The 25743-nt window shown below is 39.2% G+C and overlaps 1 protein-coding gene across 39 annotated transcripts in view; it reads right to left on the reverse strand.

Moving 5' to 3' along the window:
- Positions 1–25743, reverse strand: part of GPHN (gephyrin) — a 239996-nt gene that overhangs the window by 81950 nt on the left and 132303 nt on the right. For 31 of the 39 annotated variants that reach the window (XM_083460142.1, XM_083460138.1, XM_083460130.1 and 28 more), the window contains 3 exons: positions 20034–20100; positions 8754–9026; positions 6891–6998 (listed from right to left, as the gene is read on the reverse strand). In XM_083460142.1, the coding sequence (XP_083316268.1) occupies positions 6891–6998; positions 8754–9026; positions 20034–20100 (448 nt within the window). The remainder of the gene's footprint in view (positions 1–6890; positions 6999–8753; positions 9027–20033; positions 20101–25743) is intronic. The other 8 variants (XM_083460125.1, XM_083460131.1, XM_083460147.1 and 5 more) reach the window with 1 other exon arrangement.

Consider the following 25743-nt stretch of genomic DNA (forward strand, 5'->3'; position numbering starts at 1 on the left):
GATTCATATGTTAATATCTAAAGAAATGAAGTTAGTGAAAAATGAATTTAGTAAATGGATTTCTTCTTATTACTTCTATTTTTGCTCTCAGTATTCTGATTCTCTGAGGAAATATTCCAATGATTTTGAGTTAGCTGACTAAATCTTCTACAGGTTCCTTATGGATGTTTGTGAAAACCAGAGAGTAAGGGGACATTTTTATATTTTCCCTAGGCTACTCCACAGTATTGGGCAGCTCAGAGAGGTAAACTCACATAGCTGGTTTTCTCAATTTCCCTTAAGAATACAAAAACCCTATTAGACTTTTATAAGTTTGTTGAATTATCCCATTTTTGCCACTTATATTTGTAGAAATGCTTACATTTCAAGCTAAAATCATATCTACATGTGGCCATTACTGATTTTTTTTAATTCCAAATTTCAGTTTTACTGTTATTCTGAGAATAAGGCTACTTTTATTAATGAGATTTTAGAAAGAAAGCCAAGTAAGTGACCAGCAACAGCAGAATATGTCTGATAACAGAGGAAGAAATTAGCACAATGAAATTAACAGAGAAGCACTCAAAAGGGAAGCACTGTTTAAGCCTTGGGGCATGAAAATAAGGCACCCGTTTAATACAAGTGAATGGAGATGAAGACACACTAAGACGTTTGCTCTATAGAAGCAAATGACATACTTTAGGATAAAAGCCTTTAAAATGGTCAATTAGGTCATGAAAGAAACTGGTGTCTTCCCTATTTCTCTTATGAGATGCTCCCCACTTTTTCAGCAGCTGGTAGAGTGATTCTGCCCAGGATGATAAGCTGCTCACACCTCTCTCTTTTCAGCTCCACTTCACTGCTTCCTCTCTGTTCCATTAAGGCAGTGTTTCCCAACCTTTTTTGGGCAAAGGCACACTTGTTTCATGAAAAAAATCTCGAGGCACACCACCATGCCAGATGGGGAAAGGTCACTTTTTACTTATGTAAAAAAATAATAAAAAAAATAGTAACAGCATAGAAGGTAATGGTTAGGCTAGCATCCCTCTTCCAAATATGCTAGGTTTTTATTTGCAGGGACTGTTCTACATGGGAAAGCATTCAGCACTGTCATTCTCCCATCTGCCATCTGAATTGGTACTATTCTGGGTCAACTTACTCTGCTGCATGTGTAGATGAAAATGGCACCAAGTGTGGGGGAGGGGGCAGAACAGGTTTCAGATACAGGATATTAAGCATACACGTACTTCAGATTGAACTGGTTGCTTGCTTTGCAAGTTTTCATTTCCCAAATGACTGCCTTGGCAAGCGCAATACCTACCAGGCTCAACGCCGGTCTCGCGCTGCCGCTCCCCACGCTCTCAAGGACCCGGGAGGAGGAAGGCGTGAAGGCAATCCCGAAGGTGCGAAAACCTCGCGCATGCGCAGGCCTTCCGCCTGCGACAGCCCAGTAGGCCGGCCGAAGCGAGCGGCGATGGGATGTGGGAGGGAGCTCGCTCGCCGCCCCGCGTGTGCCTATGTGGGGCACGTTACAGCCCCGTGACGTCAGCGCCACGCAGGCAGCCAGACGGCGAGAGCCCCGCGCTGGGCGGCCTCTCCTCGCCGCCGCCGCCCCGCCTCTCACTGCCCGACTCGCCCACCTCCCTCCCACGGCACACCAGACAATGTCTCGCGGCACACTAGTGTGCTGCGGAACACTGGTTGGGAAACACTGCATTAAGGTATATATTCTAGGATAATGTACCACTGAGTTTTCAAGTCACAAGTTTATTGCCCAGTAAATACAAGTGAGATGGCTAGCACAAGCACTGAAGAAGAAAACCATCTGCAAAAAGCAGATGGTGGCAGCACCAGCTGCATGACTTCAAAATAATTTTTAGAGCATGCATGGGGAACCTCTAGCCAATGGCTCAAATTTGGCTTTATTTTGGCTGTTTCTCTTGAAGCCACACACACTGCTCTCTCCCCCCCCCCCCACACACTGATGTCATATGATATCAGATGTGAGGCAGGTAAAGCCACAGCTGCAAATTAAGAGCTCCAGAGTGCTTGAAATATGGCACCAAATGGAGCTCCTGAAGGAAGATTATCCTTGCTTAAAGTCTTGCTTTAAGCAATAAAGTTTGCAGCTATGGTTTAAATTCAAGCTGGGGCTGCAAAGCAAGAATCAGGAGCACACTCTGAAGTTTAATCACTTGAGTCGTATGATGTCATTAGTGTAAGGTTAGTATCAAATAAAATAAAAACTAACCTGCAGTATCATCATCATCACATCATCACAATCATATTTCTATACCAGTGTTGGGTTATTAGGGGAGGGGGTAGTATGTCTGGTGTGCTCCTTTGTGCTCCTTCTGGGGTAGTTTGTCCACCTTTGGTCTCTACTCCGCACTGAGCTCTCACCAGCAGCTCCTAGAAGCTGTCAGCACGCAACAGTGGCCACTCCCTGGGAAACAGCTTCAACTGGCCAGCTAAATCAGGTGAGGGTAGTCAATAGGTCCCAAACCCTCAGTGAGTTAAGGACTTCCCTGCATATGAATACTAGCTCTGGCAGATTGTGTGGACAAGACCAATAGTGGGTTCAACGGTCAATAAGGCAGTTACTGCACATGCTGCTGTAGAAGTGAGGGGCAGATGGGGTTCGCCAGCCTGGGAAGGTAGCCCATCTAGGAGAAGGAAAACACTGATCCTAAACCTCTGCTGCCTTGTGGATATACTCATTCATGATAAAGGCTTTGTTTTGGGAGTAAACCCTAAGGAAACATCCATGCTTGTTGTGGGACATCTTTGCGAAAAGACAAGGCTAAGGAGTAAGTGCTACACAAATCTGGAGTCCCTAAGATGGTTGGATGGCATCTTGTATGCCTCCTTCTGGCAACTCCTGCAGCCCACTTTCCTTGGTGCTCAATGAGGCTGAAAGTGGGGTCTTGTCATCTGGGCAGCCCAGGACTTCCATACACACTTGTGTCCTGGATAGGTCACAATGCAGGAGGAAACAGTTATGAGTTACTGGTCTCTACAGTCACAGCAGGCGCTGTAATTCTCTAGTGGTTTGACTTCAGTCCCAGTGGCACACTCTATTGTCTCGTGAGACAAACGGATGCGAACAACATCTGAGGATCACAGGGCGGTTTACAATATAAAAACACAAAACTACATACCATAGTAACAAACAAAAAGAATACCACTCCAGTTTAAAAGGCCTTGGATGGTTTAATCAGCCAAAGGCCTAGGAGAAGATGAAAGCTTTTTCCTGGCGCCTAAAGATATGTAATGGAAGTGTCAGGCAAGCCTCCCTGGGGAGAGCATTACACAAGTGGGAAGCCCATTCTCATGTTGTCATCCTCTGAACCTCTCATGGAGGAGGCACTCATAGAGGGATCTCAGATGATGACTGCAGGGTCCAGGTTGGTTCATATGAGCAGATAAGGTTCACATAAGACTTTTATATTTCTTTTCCCAGTCACCTGTCAAAAGTGGCCTGCAGAGGCTAGACCAGTTCTGGATCCAACCTGCTGGTCAGATCAATTTCCCTACCTGCCCCTGCTCTAGAGCTCATTGGGAAAAACCCATCATATAAAACTTTGAAAATTGTAAAAGAAAACCAGTAATTTCATGACATAATCATCTAGTGACTGGTCCTCTTATGTTCTTGCTATCATCTTAGGCTAGTAACCTAATTACATTAATTTGGTCTACTGTTACAAACAATTGAACCTGAAGATACTAGGACAAACTTGAACGAATATGCACTTTCATATCTTTTCTGCTACTAAATTATCCAAAGATTAGTATAAAATAAAAACTAACCCACAAAATAAAGTCCTTAAGATGTTATCTCTTTCTGAGGCTATGTTTATCCCATAGCTGTCAACTTTTCCCTTTTCTTGAGAGGAATCCTATTCGGAATAAGGGAATTTCCTTTAAAAAAGGGAAATGTTGACAGCTATGGTTTATGCACATACTTAACTGCTGAATTGAGTGGACCAAGGTCATACTGATTCTTTCCTCATGTCTTCTAAATCTGAGAAACTGGCACATTTTACATAATTAGACCATAACAATCTCTATGGTACTATAGAACTTTTTTGGGGAGTTTTTTCATACAAATCAGTTTAGCATTTCTACTTAATAATCTTCTTTAAAGCAACAGTAAACCATGAAGAATTTCACTTATTTAAAAATAAACTAGATGTATCACAAAAGTTTAAAGAAGTATGGAATTTAAGACCAGATGGCACAAGAGGTTGTTAATATTGCAAAAATTGGCTGATGTTGCTCAATAGCTTTCATGTTATAATGCTTTTTATATAATTAAAAATTGCAGTTCACAAGAATGGAATTACTTTGGTAGCCTTTTTAGGAACAGAGGGCGATATCCAGCATAAAAAATACTCTTGAGTATGGCTTTTTAACACCAGTAGTTCAGGAAAGTTTAGTAGAAATGATTCATAGAAATGCATTAGCTAAATAAAGGGAGTTCTGATAAAATGAAGTCATCTTTAAATCTGCAATCAAACATATATTTCCTGGGAAGGTTCTGTGTCAGTATGATAGTCCTTTCCCTCTATCTGTAACTGTCTGCATACGGATGCAGAGGATACAAAACTGGGGGTGGAAGTGGGCTTCGTCTCAGCTGAGATCAAAGACCTGGTCGCTGCTTCAGATGGTAAGACTGGCTAAGCACAGTAAATTGTCATCACCCCACCTCACTCCCCACAAAAGTAGCCTTTGGATGTACAGTTTGACCTCAGAGAGCCCAATCCATTCCTGTTCTGTTGTAGAGACACAACTCCAGGGGCTGTGAGCCCCCTCTCTTCTTTCATCTCACCTGAGTCTGGGGAAGAAAGAACATACCCTGAAAATAAAAAAACCTAATTTTTCTATATCTCTATCTGGAGGATACCCATTCCACCTGTATGCTTCCTTTTTCTAGGGGCAAGCACAATGGTGTAGGGGGGAGTGTGTGCAAGCATGAAGGAAAAAAGGAAGGAGAAAGCAGAGGGTGGGAGAACAGGCATGGAAGAGAGGGAGTGGAGGTGAGTAGGGAAGAGAGACCAAGAGGGGGAGGGCAGAAGTGGTAGGACAAAGAGTGATGGGAAGGAAGAGGGGTCAAAGATCAGGACAGAAGGGGAAGGAAGAGTAGGTCAGTGGTGGACTTTAAGCTCTCAGATTTCAGTGGTGCCCTATGTAACGCTAAAATTCAGATGGGCATCACCCCCACCTCTCATGCTCCATTCTACAGTATTGTTTTGGTGCCTCCTGCAGTGTGATGCCCAGTGAGACTGCACGATTTGTGCCACCCTAAAACTTTCTCTGGGTACATGAAAATTAGATAGGGAGGAGGAGAGATGAGAGGAGGACGAAAACAACTGAGTACATTGTTGCTTGACGGCAAACACAAAAGTTAATTTAATTGCTACAAATGGCTACTTGCATAATATTTTTTGGAGAGTAGTAATATTTCTGAAGTGTTGAGTTCTGGAAAAACTGGGATTAGAGCAGCAATCTTTACTTAACTGAAAGGGAATTAATTAGCTCTGTCTCCACAGGAAAAAAAGAAGCAAAAGGGACCTGCACTTGATTTGTTTTGTTGGCTGAGTGAGCATGCAGGTAAAAGAAAAGGATAATCACATTTGTCGTTACCATGGTAATCATTCCAACTTTATCCTTGCAGAAAGTGCAGCAAAATGATTGCTGCATATCCACTGCGAGGAAATATTTCCTTGGGAGAGGTTGAAGAAGGGAGACTCTGTTCTTGTACACAGAGGCCTCTGGGAGTTAAAACTGGGAGAAAAACTCCTGTTTCTCCACTCCCTCCATCAATATCTTGCCAATGAGCAGGAAGTGAAAGAGATCTGTGTCCTTCCCTCTGCCCCTCTCGTAGTTTATTTATTTTGTAGGTTTATATTCTACTTTTCAACCAGAGTCCTCAAAGTGGCTAACTATAGCTTTAAAATGCAACAGTTATGTTGTAAGTGGGAAGGTGAAGGTCAAAGGGAAGGAGATCCCCACTCTGCTGTTCATTCTCCCATGTCTTCCACATCTCTATGCACATAGGGGCAACAGAGATGAGGACATTCATTTTTGCTGACACAGTTAGTAGGACACAAACAATGGTGTTTTAAGTTCAATTATAGATTCTTTTCTGATTCTATTAGCCTCAGCTTTCTAACACAGTCAGTCAGATACCGTTTTTCAGAGTCAGAAGGAGGTTATTGTCCAGATTTCAATTGTATGTTGAGGGAGCAATTATTTGCCGTGCCAAAATGATCTGATGGCTGACTAACTGGCTATATTAATATTCTCTTTAAACCACAATGTACTGCTCACTTAGGAGGGGGAACTGACACACATACAAAAGACAATTTAGATACTATCTGTTCAGTTTTCACTTTCTGAGTCAAGCAAAGCCAACAACAAGAACTGGATTAGGATTAGGATGAATAAGTGGTAGAAAAGTGTTAGTGATGGATACCAGAAATATCTGGCTGTCATCCAAGGCCAAGCGATTTGAAGCCCAGATGCAGCCACCAATGCTCTATAGAATTGAAGGAACCTTTGAGCGTTGCAGTAACAGAAATACCATAATACAGAAAGTAAAAAATGTCTGAGGCAGTTTTCATTGCTGATCAAATTGCCAGAACGTCTTTAAACCAAACCAAAAAGCTTCTATCTGGGAGCAACCAATATCTTACAATTAATGCTTCACATCTAAAATAAATGATCTTAAACTCTATATACTTGATAAGAGTGTACTGAATAACAATTTAGTTCATGTTTGCTCAGAACACAACACTATGATAGTGGGAATAAACGAACAGCTGTGTCTCCTCCTTATACAGAGTGGAGGAGGCAGGCAGAATGTCTGCAGATATTCATGCAAAAACCCTCTGGTAGGTGTGTCTTACCGGTTTTCCTGCACTGCCTGATGCGTGATGGGAATAACAGATGAGACCAGGAATGGGATGTTCACCTTTTGCCATGATAACAGCAGAACTGGTGTAGGATGGATGCTTCTAATGTACAATACATAATAACTATGAATACAGTGACAGCAAAACATGAAACTAAACAAGCAGTGACATAGAGGAACAAGGATGAAAACATGGAATACCTGAATACAAGTTGCTTAATGAGCACAACTAGTTTAGATCTCAGGTATTTTTCTGCTTTTAAAAGAGCAAATGGATAACATAACCACAGTACCTTGGAGGAGGGCACACCAAGGGTGTAGGATGTTGCCCAATATCCAATGCCTGGCAACAGTCTTATTCTGCTGCCCAATTGGCAACAGCTATGGAAGGAAGCAGATTGAAGAGCACCCAATGCCTCCATCACTTGCTTAGTCACCTCTTCCTTGGCATCCCATGCCATTCTGCAACATGAAATATTGAAAGCAACACAGGCTCACAAGAGGCTCCTAAGCTCTTGTGGGGTGCCCAGGACTTTCAGTGAGCACATTTGCTTCCCCATCGCTGTGGTAACAAGGCTGCAATGTGCAATGCCCTTTACTTGTGCTGCTTTTAAAAGAGCTGTGTGCACTGCCTAACAGTTGCTGCATCAGGACTTTCCTCGCCCAAGACTGTGGGTGGACAAGAACCATCCAGATCACTGTGACTGGGGTGGCGAGGGCACAATTCCATGTAATATTATGAACTATTGTTTAAAATTCAGCTTCTACTAGTCACAAATGACTATCTGCATCATGCTCGCACAATGTGATATACACATTTAAAGAAAACAGTTTTATACATGGGTAAAATATTGTATTGAGATCATTTGAAGACATGATCCCTGAACTACAAGAACGCTGATATTCAGGGCTCAATTCATAAAATGAGGGGTTTCAGGCAATGTATAAGGCATGATGCAGACACCTAGACCTCCATTCCAGGTTTCAACTCTACCTTGCTAGGACTTGAATCTCTCTTAAGCTTGAGTCAGGCTATCTATTACCGATATCCCAACTGAATAAGCATGTTTAATCTAGCAAAAACAAATTCTTCACAGAGACAGATAGATACACCATTTGTGCCTATTTAGCTTCCATTGATTTTTAAAAAGTGAATCTTGATACCCAGAAGCTTGGCCTGAACTTCTTAGGGCCCATCTGAATCCAGAGACGTGGAAGAGCACCAAGGTGTACTGCTGCAGATGCACATAGAGAGTGCCATCACTCAATCCAGTCTCCAGGTTTCTTGGTAAACAGGTGCTCTGTGAGTGTGTGTGTGTGTGTGCGCACACACACACACACGTAGTGATTCTACAAGGGCTTCATTTTCATGTCAGAAAATGACATTTCTCAAGTTATTACTAGGTTCTTTCACCTACCATGGCTCATGGTTTTGAATTAAAGACTAATGGCTCCTAAGAGCAAAAAGTGCTCGTGCTTCCTTCACTGAAGCATTTTGAGCCCACTGCTTCTGACAATGGAGGGAGCCCTGGCATAGCATTCAATGTTGCATGGATGGCGCAGTCAGAGAGGAAAACTAACAGAAATGGGTGACCCTTCTTTGTTTAAGCATAAATGCTTTCCTCTTGTGCTACGTTACTGTGAGATCTATGCCACTGTACTTCATGTAATGGGGGGGGGGGGAGGGAAATGCTATACAGAGAAAACTTAAAATTATGTGATTAAAATGGAAAGACCTCTTATGTCTGTAACTCTAGACTGACACAAATTAAATGCATTCCTGAAAAGTAACTAGCTGTTCAGGGAAAGTACCTGAGATAGAAACCAGTGTGCCGCTTTGCACAGAACCTTAACTCACCTTAGCTGCAATGGCTGCAGCAGTTATATGTGAGGAGGAACTATCCTCTGTTGAAGCAACTCCACTATCTTTTTTCTCTTCCTCCTCTTCCTCACACTGTACACCTTTGTCTTCTGTCTGCTTGTGTGGGCTGATGGTTGGAGGTGGAGAAAGAGGTGGTGGTGGTGAAGGTAGATCTTCAAGTTCATCATGCACCTCTTTTACTTTTACAATGGCATCCCGCAAAAGGTCAATGGCATGAGGTAGGGCTGGCAGTATAAACTGAAAGCATTCCTGTGCACAATGAGAAAAATGACAATGAACACTTACCTATAAATGATAATAGCTATTGAGCAGTTCTAATATTAAAGTTGACTAGTGATCTGATATGTATGTTGTTTTTAGGGGCACGTTACTGATTTGATATTATATTGATTTGATATTCAAATTCACTAAAGTTGCAGACTTCTTAATTTTCTGTTTTACTTTATAATGTGTATGTCACAGTTAAAGTCTCTAGGCTTTTCATTTCCTTTTGTCCTAATGGGCTGTAGAAAATTATAATTCTGTGGCTGAAGAAATTCTAGAAATATAAATATTATACAACACTATTTCAAAAAGTGGTAGGGTTGGGGGTTTTTCCATGAAACAAAGTGTTGAATTATTTCAACAATATTAAAATAAATAGCACTTAGTACTGAACCTAGCAATAACACTATCATCTTTCTGCTGTGATTCATTATACAGACCCATTCACTTTTCTAGAGGTGTCCTTTTGATTTTAACATTTAATGTACCTTCTCACAATTCACAACACCTAGCATTTTTCTTGGTTTTGCCCACGTAACAACATTCATGTGGGGTAAAGCACATATTTTCTTATTTAATACAAAGCAAACAGTGGCTGAGAAGGTATGATTTGCTCAAAGGCATGCCCTCAATCCCATCAGGCAGGACTTGGACTCAGTCCAAATCAAACTTTCTTTACACTAGTAGACACAGTCCAATTTTTGTCCATACATATATCAAACTGGATAAAGGAATGCTCTTATATATCTTAAGATCACACTAGAAGACTTTCAGAATAAATAGAACTGGATTCAGAGAGAAAAAAAGAACTCAATGTGGCAGTGAAATCAGACTTCCCTGCCTCTTCTCCTTCAGCTGATACTTCCTCCACGGCTTCCTAATGGTTTAGGGACTCTCTTTAATGTGCTGCAGTACAGTATAAGAGAACTCTGGCAATCAGGCAGAGGCAACTTTCAGGAGTGGAGTTCCTGCTGGTGGAAGTTACTTCTGCCTGATTTCCCCTTCAGTTCCCCTGGTCAAAACCACTCCATTCAGCAGTGGTCCCTAATCCTCAGTACCCTTTCTGGGAGATGCTGGTGGGAGAATGGGCCGAGGAAGTCTGCTTTCATCAACCACATAACATATGTTTCTCTTTGGATCCCACTGATGGTATTATTCTGACTTAACCACTGGCAAGGACAATCATTTAGATGATTGTTATTGCTTGGTGTTTGTTTTTATCCTTCTAAGACAGAACATATGATGTTGACTTATACCACGTCAGACCAATGGTTCAGCAAGCTCAACAGTACTACCTGGGATCCTTAAAGAAAAACAAGAACTGAAGATGGAGGAGACTGAACCTGGGACTTGTACAACTGTGGCACTAAAACTGGCAACAAAACATCAGATAAAGCAACAGGAGTAAATAGCAGGTGATGGTAGCAGAAAAAACAATTCCAGACAACCTCCCAGGAGAAGCCTAGAAAAAGGCCTCTGATGGCAATTGCATACTTAAAGCAGTCCTTCCAATACTCTGATTCAAGTCATTTGTGTAAACTTCCTTTTGAAATTTAGCACTCATTGGTAGACCACATAAGAATAAAATTATGCAGCCCAAATTTAAAGGAATGAATAGATGATGTTTGATTGTCAGTATGAAAGTGTTTGGACTCTGCCTTGGTAATACTCAACTTATTGTACTTATAAAAAAATTCCTTCCAGTAGCACCTTAAAGACCAACTAAGTTAGTTATTGGTATGAGCTTTCGTGTGCATGCACACTTCTTCAGATACCTGTGCATGCACACGAAAGCTCATACCAAGAACTAACTTAGTTGGTCTTTAAGGTGCTACTGGAAGGAATTTTTTTATTTTGACTATGGCAGACCAACACGGCTACCTGTCTGTAACTTATTGTACTTGTTATGCTTATTTTCTATGCATCTTGGTAGTTTCTATTCCAAGTTATTCTACTGTTGGAAAAGTTCAGAAAAGGGCAGACAAAATGATAAAGCTGATGGAGGAAAGGTTACAACATTTGGGGATTTTTAATTTAGAGAAAAGGCGAGTAAGTGGGCACATGATAGAGGTGTATAAAATTATGCATGGTGTGGAGCAAGTGGATAGAGAAAGGCTTTTCTCCCTCATAAGACCAAAACTTGTGGAAATCCAATGATGCTAAATACTGGAAGAATTAGGACAGGCAAAAGAAAGTACACAATGCATAGTTAAACTATGGCATTCTCTCCCACAAGAGGCAGTGATAGCCACCAACTTGGTTGACTTTAAAAGAGGATTAGACAAATTCATTGAGGTAAAGGCATGGAGGTTGGAGGCAGTATGCTTCTGAATACCAGTTACTGGTAGGGCTGGCCCAACTGTGAGGTGGACTGAGGCAGCTGGCTTGGACAGTGAAATTCCACAGAGCAGTGCCTCTGCAGGCACCCTGCCCGCTCTTGCTGCCTCTGGAGAAGAGATTGCAGCTTCTGGCAAAATGTCGCTGGAAGCTGCCAGATGATCCCCACTAAGCAAGGCTTCAGCGTGGGGTGGCAAAATGGGAACAGGCCATCCCTAGTTAGTGTTGTAATCAGGTACTGATGGCATGCTTCCCACATGCATCTGGTTGGTCACTATGAGAAAAGAGGGTGCTAGACTAGATGGGCCACTGGCCTAATCCAGCAGGCTCTTCTTATGTTCAGTAAGTTAGGAGGAGGAAATTAAAAAGGATCTAAATAAAGTTTGCTGTAGAGTGTCCACTTACTAAAATTGAAAGTTTACCAGTTTTCAATGGTGCATAAGGGTAATTTCTGATTGATACAGCACAGCTCTTGTTTGCTGTTCCTTTTTGCGTGCCAGCATACTGTTTTTGCTTTATGCAATTCTGCCCTTTCCTCTTATCCACGTGCCTTGCCTTACTAAGTCATTGTACTCTGCCTGACTGTTCTTATATGTCTATCTATTTTTCATAGAACATAATTGGCCCATTGTCCTACCCATCTACCTGCACACCTCAAATACTTCAAATACATCCCCCTTCTTCCTAGTTTGTAAAGCAGATCTATTCCAAGCCTTTATACCTTCTCTTCCTCATCTCAAGTTTCCAGAAGTCTGACTGGAAAAAGAAGTGAAGAAAAACTGGTTAAGAAGGGGGCACTTAAAATAATCTACAGTGGTACCTCAGGTTACAAATATGCTGGGTTACAGACTCCGCTAACTTGGAAGTAGTACCTCGGGTTAAGAACTTTACCTCAGGATGAGAACAGAAATTGTGTGGTGGTGGTGGGGCAGGAGGCCCCATTAGCTAAAGTGGTACCTCGGGTTAAGAACGGTTTCAGGTTAAGAACGGGCCTCCAGAACGAATTACGTTTGTAACCAGTGGTACCACTGTATTCATCTTTGATTCCATTTACTTGTGTCAACGAAGCACTCAGTTACATATATTCTAGCCCTGCTTTGCTAGACCAGACAAAATTAGATCTAATCCAGCATCCTGACTGATAGCCATCTATAGACTTTTTCTTCATAATTTGTCTAATCTTTAAAAGCCATCTAAGATAATGGCCATTTCCACATCTTGTGGCAGTTTACAAACTAATTGTGTGATGTGAAATATTATCTTTTGTCCATCTTAAATCTACTCCCAATTAATTTCATAGGGTGTTGCTGGAGTTCTAATATTACAGGAGGGAAATAAGCACAAAGAACATCTGAACAGAAAAGTGAGGGATGACCAACTTCTGCATTGACAGGGGCACTCCATTTTCCTTATAGGAGTCCAAGAGGGATTTGAAGCTTGATTTCAACAAGCTGGTTTTGTAAATTTAGGCAATGCACACAGGAGTCTTCCAAACACAGAAGCCATCATTTGTGACAGCTATGATGAGACCCTTCCCCTCCAAACAGGGCACCATTTGAAGGAGCTGTGCTGTACCTCAAGTGAATTTGTCTGAAGAAAGGTGAGATGGTGACTTGAAAATAACAATACACAAAAAGGAAAATTGAAAAAAATCTTCCAGAGCTCTAGAGTTCTCTGCAACACTGTTTTGAAACTGCTGAAAGAGAAGGAGAACCAAGCAGAAAGGTGTTTGCCTGCCCCTCAAGTTATGTATATAACTTAGGAACTTACACTTAACTCTATTTTTCTGAGCTTTAGTTTTCCAAGGTTTTGTTCTATTTAGGTACAGATTTCTTCTTTTTCTTCTTTGGCTGAGTAAGATTGTCTTACATGAACAAGGTGTTAACAGCGAGTCCGTAAGTGACTGTGGAGGCCATTTCTGGAGCCCTACATCCTTCCACAGTGTGGACATTGGTTTCCAGGTAGGATTTGATCACGGTGAGGATTTGCCAAACGTACCCTCCTCTTGGACGTGGGTGGCGCTGTGGGTTAAACCACAGAGCCTAGGGCTTGCCAATCAGAAGGTCGGCAGTTCGAATCCCCATGACGGGGTGAGCTCCCGTTGCTTGGTCCCTGCTCCTGCCAATCTAGCAGTTTGAAAGCATGTCAAAGTGCAAGTAGATAAATAGGTACCGCTCTAGCGGGAAGGTAAACGGTGTTTCCGTGCACTGCTCTGGTTCGCCAGAAGCGGCTTAGTCATGCTGGCCACATGACCCGGAAGCTGTATGTCAGCTCCCTTGGCCAATAAAGCAAGATGAGCGCTGCAACCCCAGAGTCGTCCGCAACTGGACCTAATGGTCAGGGGTCCCTTTACCTTTACCTTCCTCTTAGCTTGTTTCTCCTTTTCACCCTGAGTTCCGGCTTCTTCAAAGTCCATGAAACCTTTGGTAAAGGCTGTTCTCCAATTGGAGTGCTCGCAGGCCAGTGTTTCCCAGTTATCAGTGCTTATACAACGTTTTTAAAGATTTGCCTTGAGAGCGTCTTTATACATCTTTCGTTGTCCCCTGGTATTTCACTTTCCATTCTTAAGTTGGGAATAGAGTAGTTGCTTTGGAAGACGATAATCAGGCATCCAAACAACATCACCACTCCAATAAAGTTGATGTTAAAGAATTATTGCTTTGACACTGATGATCTTTGCTTCTTCCAGTACACTGACATTAGTTCATCTGTCTTCCCATGTGATGTGTAAAATTTTCTGGAGACATTGTTGATGGAATCTTTTGAGGAGTCAGAGATGGCCATGTGAAGAGCTTGCTTGTGGGAACAAGATGGGGTGATCATATCATTGTGTACAGAAACACTTGAAGGATATCAGTTTCAGTCAAGCATAACTGTTTTCTTTTTTGTGGTTTCTGTGCAGTCTCAAAAATGGAAAAATAGTGAGCTGACATGCCAGGTGGAAGATGCAGACTTCCCATAAAAAAGTTAAACTTTAAAAGTTGTTTCCTTGAAGTTGTATCCCTTCATGCAACTCACTGACTTTAATGCTTTATGGAGATAGGTGTAGATCACATTGAAACATTTATAAAGCACCAATCACTTTCAGAAATGCAGTCCTTGAGGTCTGCATTTTTGTAGTGTGAATGTGAACTCCTAAGAGACCCTATACTTGGACTAAATTGTAATATAGTTTTAATAACTAAAACAATCCATCTGGAAACAAGACTAGGCAGAAACTTTATTCCTCTCTCCAAAATGTTTATTAACTCTATGAAATATTCAGCAACAGTTTGCCTGACACTCAAGGTGTAGCACACTCACCCATTATCATCCTGAAGATCAGAAAAAAATAAAAGCCCAACATAATATATTTAGTGATATGAAAATGAGAAACTTGCTTAGAGTATTTACCTAACAAGCATGAAAAATGAAACTTAAGATATCATACATCTCAAAGCATAAGCTGCAAGTAATCACCATATCAGATTTTTATTGTTTATACCAAATAGCCATTACAATATACATCACAAGACAAAATATATTTCAACAAAAAATTAATACAGGAGGAGGTTAGCTTATACATTTTCAAAGGTGCAAACTGTAAAAACTTAAAATGTTCCCCTAATCTTCTAAATCAAAAATTCTGTTGCCAGTCAACACTGCTTTAGGTAAAAAAAAACTTTACTTTCTCACAGCTGGCACTTATAAAGCTACACTATAGTTAACAAATCTGTTTACAGTCAGCAATCATGTAACTTTAAATTAATTTTATTGACCTTCCATGAAATTATGAAAAGAAGACAGAGATCTATCCCTTGGTAAGTTAGATAAAGGACAATACAAAACATAAAGCAAAATGTATTCAAACTCATCTGACCTGCATATACTGAAATTATAATTTATGTATTTATTTTTAAATTTACTAGTCAGATAATATTTGTACATAATTTAGAATCAATCCAAGCCTTTGCTGTAAAAAGGCCTGGAGAACATATGGCTATTAACTCAAAGAGTTTTAAAACCCACTTCAAATGAACAAGGGGAAAATTCCCTTGAGGCACCAGAGTTTTTCTAGTGGATATAAGGGAACCAAACCTCTAGGTCTTAACATCTAACTACATGCTACATTAGTCATTCACCTGAGCCAACAATTCACTTCACGTCTAGCAGATTAAAATCCATTTTAATTACAGGATACAAATTTCTTAAATAAGCTACTGTTGGAATTTTTACCATCACATGATATATGAGTAGAATTTCTCCATACTCATAAAAGGATCTCTACTGAAGACAGGCTCCTGAAGAAGAGATCCGATCCTCTAAACCAGGCTTCCTCAAACTCGGCCTTCCAGATGTTTTTGGCCTACAACTCCCATAATCCCTAGGTAGCAGAACCAGTGGTCAGGGATGATGGGAACTGTAGTCTCAAAATATCTGGAGGGCCAAGTTTGAGGAAGCCTGCTCTAAACCCTCAGATGAAGAGACTGGGTATTGTGATATAACAGAGACACCTCTATTGGATATTTATAGAACCGGAAAATGTGAATAACTGAAAACACTTTCTGTAGGTTACATAATGTAGCATTATCAAAAGCAATAATCTGGGAAACAAATAAAGTTGTCGCTAGAGGTTATATTATATCACAACTGCCTTCCTATATCAAAAAAGAAATGCTTAAAATTACAAAAGATATAGAGATTTTAGAAAGCAAAAAGAAATTTAAACACTCTAAAGAACCATATGAGAACTTCATTGACAGTAAAGCTACTTGTTTTAGGAGAGCCTTCTGTTAGTCGAACAGGGATCAAATTGATCTTTGGCACATACCCACACACCCGAAAAACTGCTCTAAAACAGTATAGAAAGTGATGTTGGAGTCTGCAAAGGGAATGTCTGAAGATTCCCTTGAACCAAGTTTTGCTGATAAAAGGCTCAACTGGAAGCCTTCCATCAATGGAAAGACACCAATATATACAAACTCCTATCTGAAAAAGGGTAAGTTATATAAATTGTGATATTGTTATGAGTTAGTGGGTGGAAGAAAAGTATCCACATGACTGTGACCAGATTTATCACTCTAACAATTAAACATATACAGTTATACCTCGGGTTGCAAACGTGATCTGTGTGGGAGGCATATTGCAACCCGCAGCACATGCGCGTGACATGATTCTGCGCTTCTGCGCATGACGTCATTTTGCGCTACTGCGCATGCACGAGCGCCGAAACCCAGAAGTAACCCGTTCTGGTACTTCCGGGTTCAGTGAGGTCCGCAACCCGAAAACGCACAACTCGCAGCGTTCGCAACAATGCCACTTATCAGAATAATGGGGCCAATTATGTTATTTTCTGGAAAACAGATGAACTATTTATAATGGATCATGAACTTCTTCACTAGGAAAGCACCCCCACCCTCTAGCTCTCTTCTTCATACCAATAGTATAACCTCAATGTCTGATGTGCCTGCTTCCCTCCAGTAAAGTGATTGTTTTCTAGAAAGTGGCAATATTTCCTTCATTGCTCCAGCACTCATTTCTCATTACTTGTAGGAATTGGCCTTTTGTTTTTTGTTGCTCTCATCTTTTTATATTCCTTCTGCAATGGTTCTAAATAAACTTTGCCTCTGAAACTTGGCCTTCTTATGTACTAACCCATTTAGAGTAGAGGGAGGGATCTTTCAACATGGCCTTAGAGTTTTTGGCACTGAGGTCTTCTCATGGAATCCATGCACATTTCCCTTTCATTCTGGACTCACAACTGATATGGATAAAAATGAAATGGGTTTCTGAGGAGTTTATAGTCATATTTTTCATTATGACTTATTTGCATTTGATAGGATTGTTATAGGATGTATAGCGTTTGTTGTATATTTTCGCATTTCTGCCTTTTGTACAGCAACGTAGGAAGGTGGTAAAAATAATAATAATGAAATGAACTTCTCAATGGAAGAGGTACTCCATGCAGTTTGGCTGGCTACATATATATATATATTCCATCACACCTCCCTCCCACAAAGCTGTCTATAAATTAGAAGTGCTGTCACTTCAAGACATAAAAGAATGCTGAAAAATCTGATATGGCAACTTGCACTCTGAACAAATAATAATGAGGGGTCTGTGGTCAACCAAATGAGTGATATCATTTACTGAGGTAAAAATTCTAGATAGTCATCCACAGCAATACTATAAACTAATCTAATTAATTATATACAAATAATAACTCAGAGTGTAAGTTGAAGTAAAGAGTCAGAATATCATTTCCAAAGAGGAAATGTTTACAGACATTTCAGGGAGAGAGAATGCTGTCCTCTACCTCCCCTCAGCGTGAGTGAAGATGGATAAACTAATCAAAAGGGAAACAATTTATGCTGTTGAAAAATCTCTGGAAGACATAACTAGCTTTCATTTTGCTGCACAAGATGACCCTTCCACTGAATTGCCAGGCTCCATTCAATGAAAGGATCGGTTTCATTATAAAACCGGCAAAATCTAAAGGGGCTTCCAGTTACTGAACACATTTGCCAACAAATAGGTACATTTGTATATTACATATGCATTATATACAAAATCAAAAAGAGAGGCATTAAACTGTACAACATCTTTACAATACTTCTACTTCCCTTCTGAGTGAAACTGTGGCCAAAGCTTTTAACATATACTGGTTACAATTTGATAAATTTTCTTATCCAGTTTACTTCATTGAATGTTTCTTGGTCTTCTATTGTATTTTCTCTACTCAAGCTCACATATCTTATTATAGTAGCTTGTGAAAAATAAATACTTCATATCACCAATGGTTTAGAACAAAGGCAACAGATAAAAAAGTAATTTTCCTAAATGTAGCCAACTTGATTTAGGGAGACTGCCACATATTTTTTTGACAGTGAAATAAATAAATATTATTTTCTAATTCCAAGTCTTAGAGCAATTGATTTCTACTATAGCTATATACAAACTTTTAAAAGCTAAACAATTACCTAACCACTATCCTAATATCTTATAACTTCTCAGGTGTTTATAGACTCAATGGTATGGTGGCATAAAGGTGACAATTGTTCAAACATAAAATTTTGTTTTGTTTCCAGTGTGGGTCATACTTACTCTGGTTGAGGTATAAGGGGATCACAGGTTTTTCATCTCACTTTATTAAGAGTCCTTACTGCTGGATATTAGTGAAAGCTACCACATAAAAGAATCTCAGATCTCTCAAGTGTTACTGACAGGAAGATTCAAAGTTTTAAAGCACCCTAAACCAGCTCATGTTACCTTGCTTCAAAATTTATTAAGGGAGTTTGCCGCACCATGAATATATGCTCCCTCCACTTACATTTTCAGTTGAACAGAACACTTGCTGACATATAAACTGTGGCTTAAGTAGTTCCTTGAAACAAGGGTTGCAAACCAGTTTCAAACTGATTTGCATTGTTTTAATTCAAGGCATTTTAACTCAAAGATTTATATCAGTAAGAAGAAAAGCTGCTTTTTATATAACTGATTTAAATCGAGTTAAGCAAACTTTTTCAATTATTTCTTAAATAATGGTGCAAATCTGATCACCAAAATCATATTATTTTATCACTAAATATATTATCATTGTAGGGCTTCATTTTTGCAAATAAATCTTGCATATCCTTTCTTGCACTACATACAATGTGCACTGTTCCCTTTTTAACCTATAAAATATTCCCAAAGATAATACAGAAATCTGCACATTGGAAAATTTTGTCTTCTTTTCTATGTTACTCTGACTTTGCACAATCTCACACTCACAAAAACAAAGTAGAAAGTGAAACTGAAATACCCACAACTGAAAGGTCAAAGCATAGCCTGATAGTTTACTGGGCAGACCAGAGAGGTTTCTCTTTATTGGGTGAACAGGAAATGTCTGTATTTTGTAGGAAACTATTCATAGCTAAGAAATTATAAAATTGGTTATTTTTTTTTTAAAAAAAAACACCTCCTTTAACTCATTATGTTAAAGCAGTGGTACTGATTCAGTTTCCAGATTAAAAATAAAATAATAACAAACTTAAATAATACTATTTGTTACTGCAGTTGTTGTTATTATGATTATTACATCATTGATTTTTATCTACTCTACCACTGTTTGCCCATTTGGACAACATGGCAAACTATTTTGACAAACCAGCAAGTGTTATATCTAACCAGGTATGTGAGCAGATAAGAGAAAAGAGCTTATGTGAACCAACAGCCACAGCTGCCATTTCGGTTTCAAAAAGCAATCATGTATCACTGAACAATGATGCCACATAATGTATAGATTTGCCCCAACACATTTTAAATCAACTCGGTAATGTAACTTCAGATATGTGCCATAATTCAGCAATATTCTATACATAAGTGGTATGATGCACATATACCCACCCAGAAGGGCTCCCTCATTTATTTCAGAGGATTGGGCTGAATAGTTACCAGTTGACCTTCAGATACCAAACAACTTGAAGCCTTTGTCTTGATAACTGGGATGATGGCATTGTAGGTTTCACAAGATGGAACACTAATGTTCATTAAAAATAATGTTCACCTTATTGTTTCATTGTTAATTTCATGGTTGTTACAATTCATGGGAGAAGTAACTTAAAAGGCAAAATTATTCTCCTTACCCAGATCCATCATGAATATTAATGATTTTTTCCCCAGAATACTGCTTACCTGGGACCCCTTCTTGCTACCTGGAAGATTAATTATAAGAGTTTTCCCTCTGATGCCGCATACAGGTCTGAAAAGAGAAGAAATTGTGATGAATATCAATGCACAGGAAACATCAACACTGGACCTAAAAGTTTTATTATCCATAACTGTCTACCAATGGTCAAGACAGGGGAGGTCTTAAGATGTGCTCAGTAGAAACAGACCATTCAATACAACGGACCAATTTGATTTAAATATATTTGATTAAAGCGTTCCATCAACAAATTAAGCATGGTATGAGCACGAAAGCTTTCCAAAAGTGGGAACCAAAGTAGCAACTCTTAACGGTTTTAACAGTAGCAAAGCATAATTATTACATAGCATCTCTTTCAAAAATAGTGCCCTCATTGATTGATTGATTGATTGATTGATTGACTGATTGACTGAACTAGTAAACAATCTATGTTAGGGTTAGAGGGAATACTTCATTCCCATGATGTTTTCAAGACATGTGAGACGAGGCACATTGTCCACAACCTGTTAAATAGAATACTTCACCATTTTATTTATGGGTAGAGAAGAGGGGGAAGATTTCAAATAATACTTTCTAGGATGGCCAGAAATTCTCCAACATTTTGGAGGAAATCTAAACAAGAAAATATTCCTTTCTTTTCAGCACTGGATTAAACATGACTTTCTCATTCATGCACTCTTGAATTTCAGCAACTGGCTAAAATGTTTTTAAATGTTTTAAACCATTCTAATTTTGGTTCCTCAGTTTTGTTTTTGTCGGGTTGATGTTGGTGAAATGTTTAGTGGGGGTAGTTGCTATTTTAATTTGGGTATAACTGTAAACTGTTCATTATTGTTATTATTGTTGTTGTTGGTTTCTATTGATTTACTGGTTTGTTTGTTGCTTGTATAGGATATTTTGTTTTTTAATGTTTGGTGCTTTGTTGTGTTTTTATATATGTTGTAAGCCACCAAGAGTGGCTGGGGAAACCCAGCAAGATGGGTGGGATATAAATTACAAAATTATTATTATTAAAAACATTTTTGTTTGCTCAGGTTTAATGAGCTTTATGTAGCTATTTTGTTGTATTTCATTGCTCTGCTCTGTGTCTTGTTTTAAATTGTGAGTTTCAAAAGTTTTTTTTCTTTTTGACTTCGTCTTTTTATTGTAAACAACCCAGATACAAATAGCAAAAAGTAATAACCAAATCAGTTTTCAGAAAAAAATATTGCTATGTCCTGGCCCATATTTTGCCATGGAGCAGAAAGGATCCAGGGTCCCTTCAAGATTCTAAGACTAAAGAGTAATTTACTGACTTAAATGTGAATATTATAATTTTATATGGCTTTTTCTCCCCTTCTATATTCTCTGGATTCATGAAGTAACCATTAAAATCCAACATAAAAATAAATTTTGTATTCTGTATTATCTAGCTGACTATACCTGCTACAGTTAGACCCATGATATGATATAAAGGGTATAAAATAAAACACATAATTTAATTAAGGTCTAAAATACATTCTACAGATGAAGTGTTAATATAGGTCTTTGATTAATTCAGACATGTACAGAAACTCTGTTTACAGAGAAATGACAGTTTTAAATCACTTTAAACACTAAAAATTTCATTAACTTTATTGCAAGCTTATGAAAATGCATAAAATACACAAAATCCAGAGCAATGGTATTTAATTTTAAATAATAATATTTCAATTTTTTTACTTATGAAAGGTTACCTAACAATTCCAAAATAACAATTCAGTAGGCTTGAATGGTAAATTTTACTGATAACTCTTGAGATGCATACAGTGGTACCTTGGGTTAAGAACTTAATTTGTTCTGGAGGTCCATTCTTAAGCTGAAACTGTTCTTAACCTGAAGCAACACTTTAGCTAATGGGGCCTCCCACTGCTGCTGTGCTGCTGGAGCACGATTTCAGTTCTCATCCTGAAGCAAAGTTCTTAACCTGAGGTACTATTTCTGGGTTAGCGGAGTGTGTAACCCGAGGTACCACTGTAGTCTGAAATGAAAGGCTTATATTTTGATAGCCTCCCTTCATATTATGCGAAAAGCAAAATTTATGCATTATATTCATGGTATCCCTAATTTTCTTTAAGCCTTGTCTCACATCTTGTCGGTCAGATGACTGCTTTCTGATAGATTTCCTGTCTTTTGCATTAAAATTTTTTTCTCTGGATTTTATAGCCCTTGTGGTGAATACTGAGAAATTGTGGGGTGCAGGTAAAGTAGAAGCACACATTTTTCATTAAAGAAGTATTTTTACCTGCTACTATATTTCTGATGAGTTGTCCTAAATTTTTTCAAATGAAGTTCTTAGCACTATAACCCCGACTCACCTGAATGCATAGCAGCCAAGGCTCCAGGCACTTAGCTCCAGTCATATCATCATCAGTCTAACCATCGATTCAAGGCAGGAATGAATCCATTTCCTGGTTCATTCATCCTGATCAGATGTTCAGTGCTATGAACAATAAGCTGATGAATGTAAGCCCTCTGGGGCTAAGCCAGGACAAGAACTGCACATACTGCTCTTGCTTGCAAATGCAGATTCTTATGCAGCTAGGAACACATGTGCAGAAGATTGCTTCTGTGTATGTAAGGCACAGCTTCAACTAGGCATACAGTATTTGTTTTTCTTCATGCAAACATCACCAGTGCAGGAAACGAAGCAAATAAACCTTAAAGGTACGCTGGAAGCACCATTTGCAACCCAATATGCTTTAAATCAAGATAATCAAGGGCTGGCAATAAAAAAAGGTATTAATAATGTCAAATAATCACAAAAACTGTTAAAAACAACAGCACATTGTGACTCATTCAAAATAAATATATGTCACAGCTTGTTGCATGGAAAAGGCAAGCAACAAGTAACTGTTTCACAGAAATAAAAACTCAATTATTTCTCTTTAAGAAAACCCACTCTGAATCCACAAGTATTTTCAACAAACACATATAATAATCTATAGCAAAACTGTATGTTTGTTTACAGATGATAGACAACCACAGACTCCTAAGATGCTCTTTCTGATACCCCTAATTTTATAAGAACAAACTCTCAGCATACTATAAGCAAATCAGCAAGGAACCAGTATATATTAATTTTATTGCCAATTTTTCTCTATCCACATAGAAAGTGATCACTATCCTTTTGAGCATATTTTAGCTTTCAATATTGCTGGAGGTCAGCTATCTTACTGACATAATTGGAGTCAATGGGTCTTGGGGACCAGAAGAATGAAGTAGTCTGAGGCTCTCTGGCTCTCAGATTAATTTGATGAGATCTGACCAATTAATAATGCTTCATCCTCATTGTCTTTTGTGGAAAGCCTCTTTAATTATTTACCAACAGGCAGCAGACAGACCTTTTCTAATTACACCATATATCTCATATCAGAATTTTGGCCCGTCCACTGTGTGGTATGATAAGAACTGCAAGAATGCTAAAAAGGACTCTGGTTAAATTCTCCAGACAACACTGTAAACTAAAAATGGAAGTAGCCACTGAACAGCTCATCAAATTTAGATCACTTTATAAATGCCTCATACATCAAAAAAAGCAAAAAGCAAGAATATAGCAGAACTCAGTGGAAAGTTTTAGCCTCGGTTGTCAGAGAAATAATGAGTATAAGTTTTCGGCTATCATTCCTTGTGGACTGGCTAAGTGAAGAGGGGTTACTAAAGCTCAGATTTCAACTGATGATTAGACTAATTATTTTACAAAACTATATAACTCTTCAACAGCTTCTCCTCCCCTTTGGTGGATTACTGAGTTTTCTCTAACTGGGATCCAGCAACTTCATGTATGGTCAAATCTCTGAATGTTCCAACTAGGTCAAATAAGGCCTCAAGGGAAGATCACATGTATCTCAAACTGTTTAATATGCATTCTAACTGTGGCATTCTCTCCTCAATAAATTGTTTATTGATATTGGCTTGACAGGCTTAATTCCTTTATGGTTGGAACTGTCTGTGGTTTATCCTTTTTTAAAATCAGTTTGTTGCATGTTTCCTGTAAAACTTATTTCTGCTTAAGTTGCAGGCGTGTATCTCCTGCAACTGTATTCTGTCTGAAGAGAAAGCTGGAGTTAGAAATTCGTATTCCACTATTAATTGTTGCCATACTCTGTTCCATCTTATTGGGGAAATGGTTAAAAATATCCATTGTTGACCTATCCTCAGCTTTTGAGTTGCTAGATAGAAGCAGTCCTTGGGCTAAGAAGCCGATGCTTCTTCAAAGTCTGGGCCATGATACATTTGTTAAAATTAAAGTAGGCAGCAGTGGACCTCTATCTGACCCAATTCCAACTATGAACATAGTTAAAGAGGAATGTTTTTGGTGCTTTTGCTTTTCAGCCTTTATGTCAATGTTCTGGGTAAATTGTTTGGGAAATTGGATGCCATAGGAAATAGAAAGGTCAGCATCATTCTATGCATGGGGCAGTCTGAAAAAGCAGATGGATCTGCTGCCCAGTTTCTATCAGAAGGAACAGCTTAATATTAATATTTTTTTCTAAAACTAAAGTGCTTGCATTCAGTAAGCGATCTCCCACATATAACTGGATAAATTATTTTGTTATTTAGGGTTTCACTTTGCAGCTAATTCTTCTTTGATGGCCCATAAGGATGCTACTCTAATTAAAGTAAGACATCTTGTTGGAACTAGTTTGAATTCTTTTTATACAAAGGGAGGACAGCAGATTGCTCCAGCCCTTAAAATCTTTTTGACCAAGGTTGATTCTTCCATTGAACACTGTCCAGGAGTTGGAGAAAGTTCAAAATTCATTACTAAGGGAAGTACTGCATTACCTGTTGGTACTCCTGTTGCTTATGTTGGTGCAGAAGTAGACTGGCCCTCTGCCCAGACTAAAATACAAGTCAAATTATTTGAGATTTTCTAGGCTGTATCCATGTATCAAATTGGCTCACCAGAAAGCTAATTATTTGGATCTAATTAGTAGAGCTGCGCAACTGATTTATCCATATTCGGAACAGAGTCGATTTATGCCAAATCCAAATCAGGCCCAAGACAGCTACAAATTGTTCCAGAGCAGTCCAGGTGGACTCAAATTGATCTGTAGTGATTTGTGCCAATCTGGAACTAAAGAATAGTTCATCTAAGTCCAAGGAGAACTATAAGGAGAACGCTAGTGGGGAGAGACAGGGAAGTCATTTGTGTTCCAGAAATATGATACTCATTACTATAGCACAAACGGATAACACATGGATGTTTTGGGCTGCCACTATTCTCTCGTGCACTAACATATCTGGAAGCACACTCTGCCCAGTGCCCCAGAAGATTCCTCCCTCCCTGCATAGTCACATAAAGATGGAATATAGTGACATTCCTGATCTGAAATCTGTTGCATTCCAAACTGGAGAAACACTAATAACAAAGTATCAGAAATATGAACTGCAGGTTTACTCCTAAAATTGAGTGACTTCTAGGTCGAAAATTATTATTTTTTAAAAAAAGAGGGGGTGAGGGAGATTGACTACACGATCATTTTCTAAATAACAGAGACAAATGCTTGTCTAGATCCTGGGAAAGAGCCTGTACAGGCAAGGCAGATATGAGGAGTTGACAAGAAGGAAGCGAGACAGGAATGAGCAACTAGGAGAAGGCTGGCAAAGTGAAGGAAGAACAGCAGGGTGGGGCGCAATCAGGACAGCATTTGTGCACGTGGAAACGTTTGTTGT

This window comes from Podarcis liolepis (assembly GCF_965112155.1).
Source record: "Podarcis liolepis genome assembly, chromosome: 1".
NCBI lineage: Eukaryota > Metazoa > Chordata > Lepidosauria > Squamata > Lacertidae > Podarcis > Podarcis liolepis.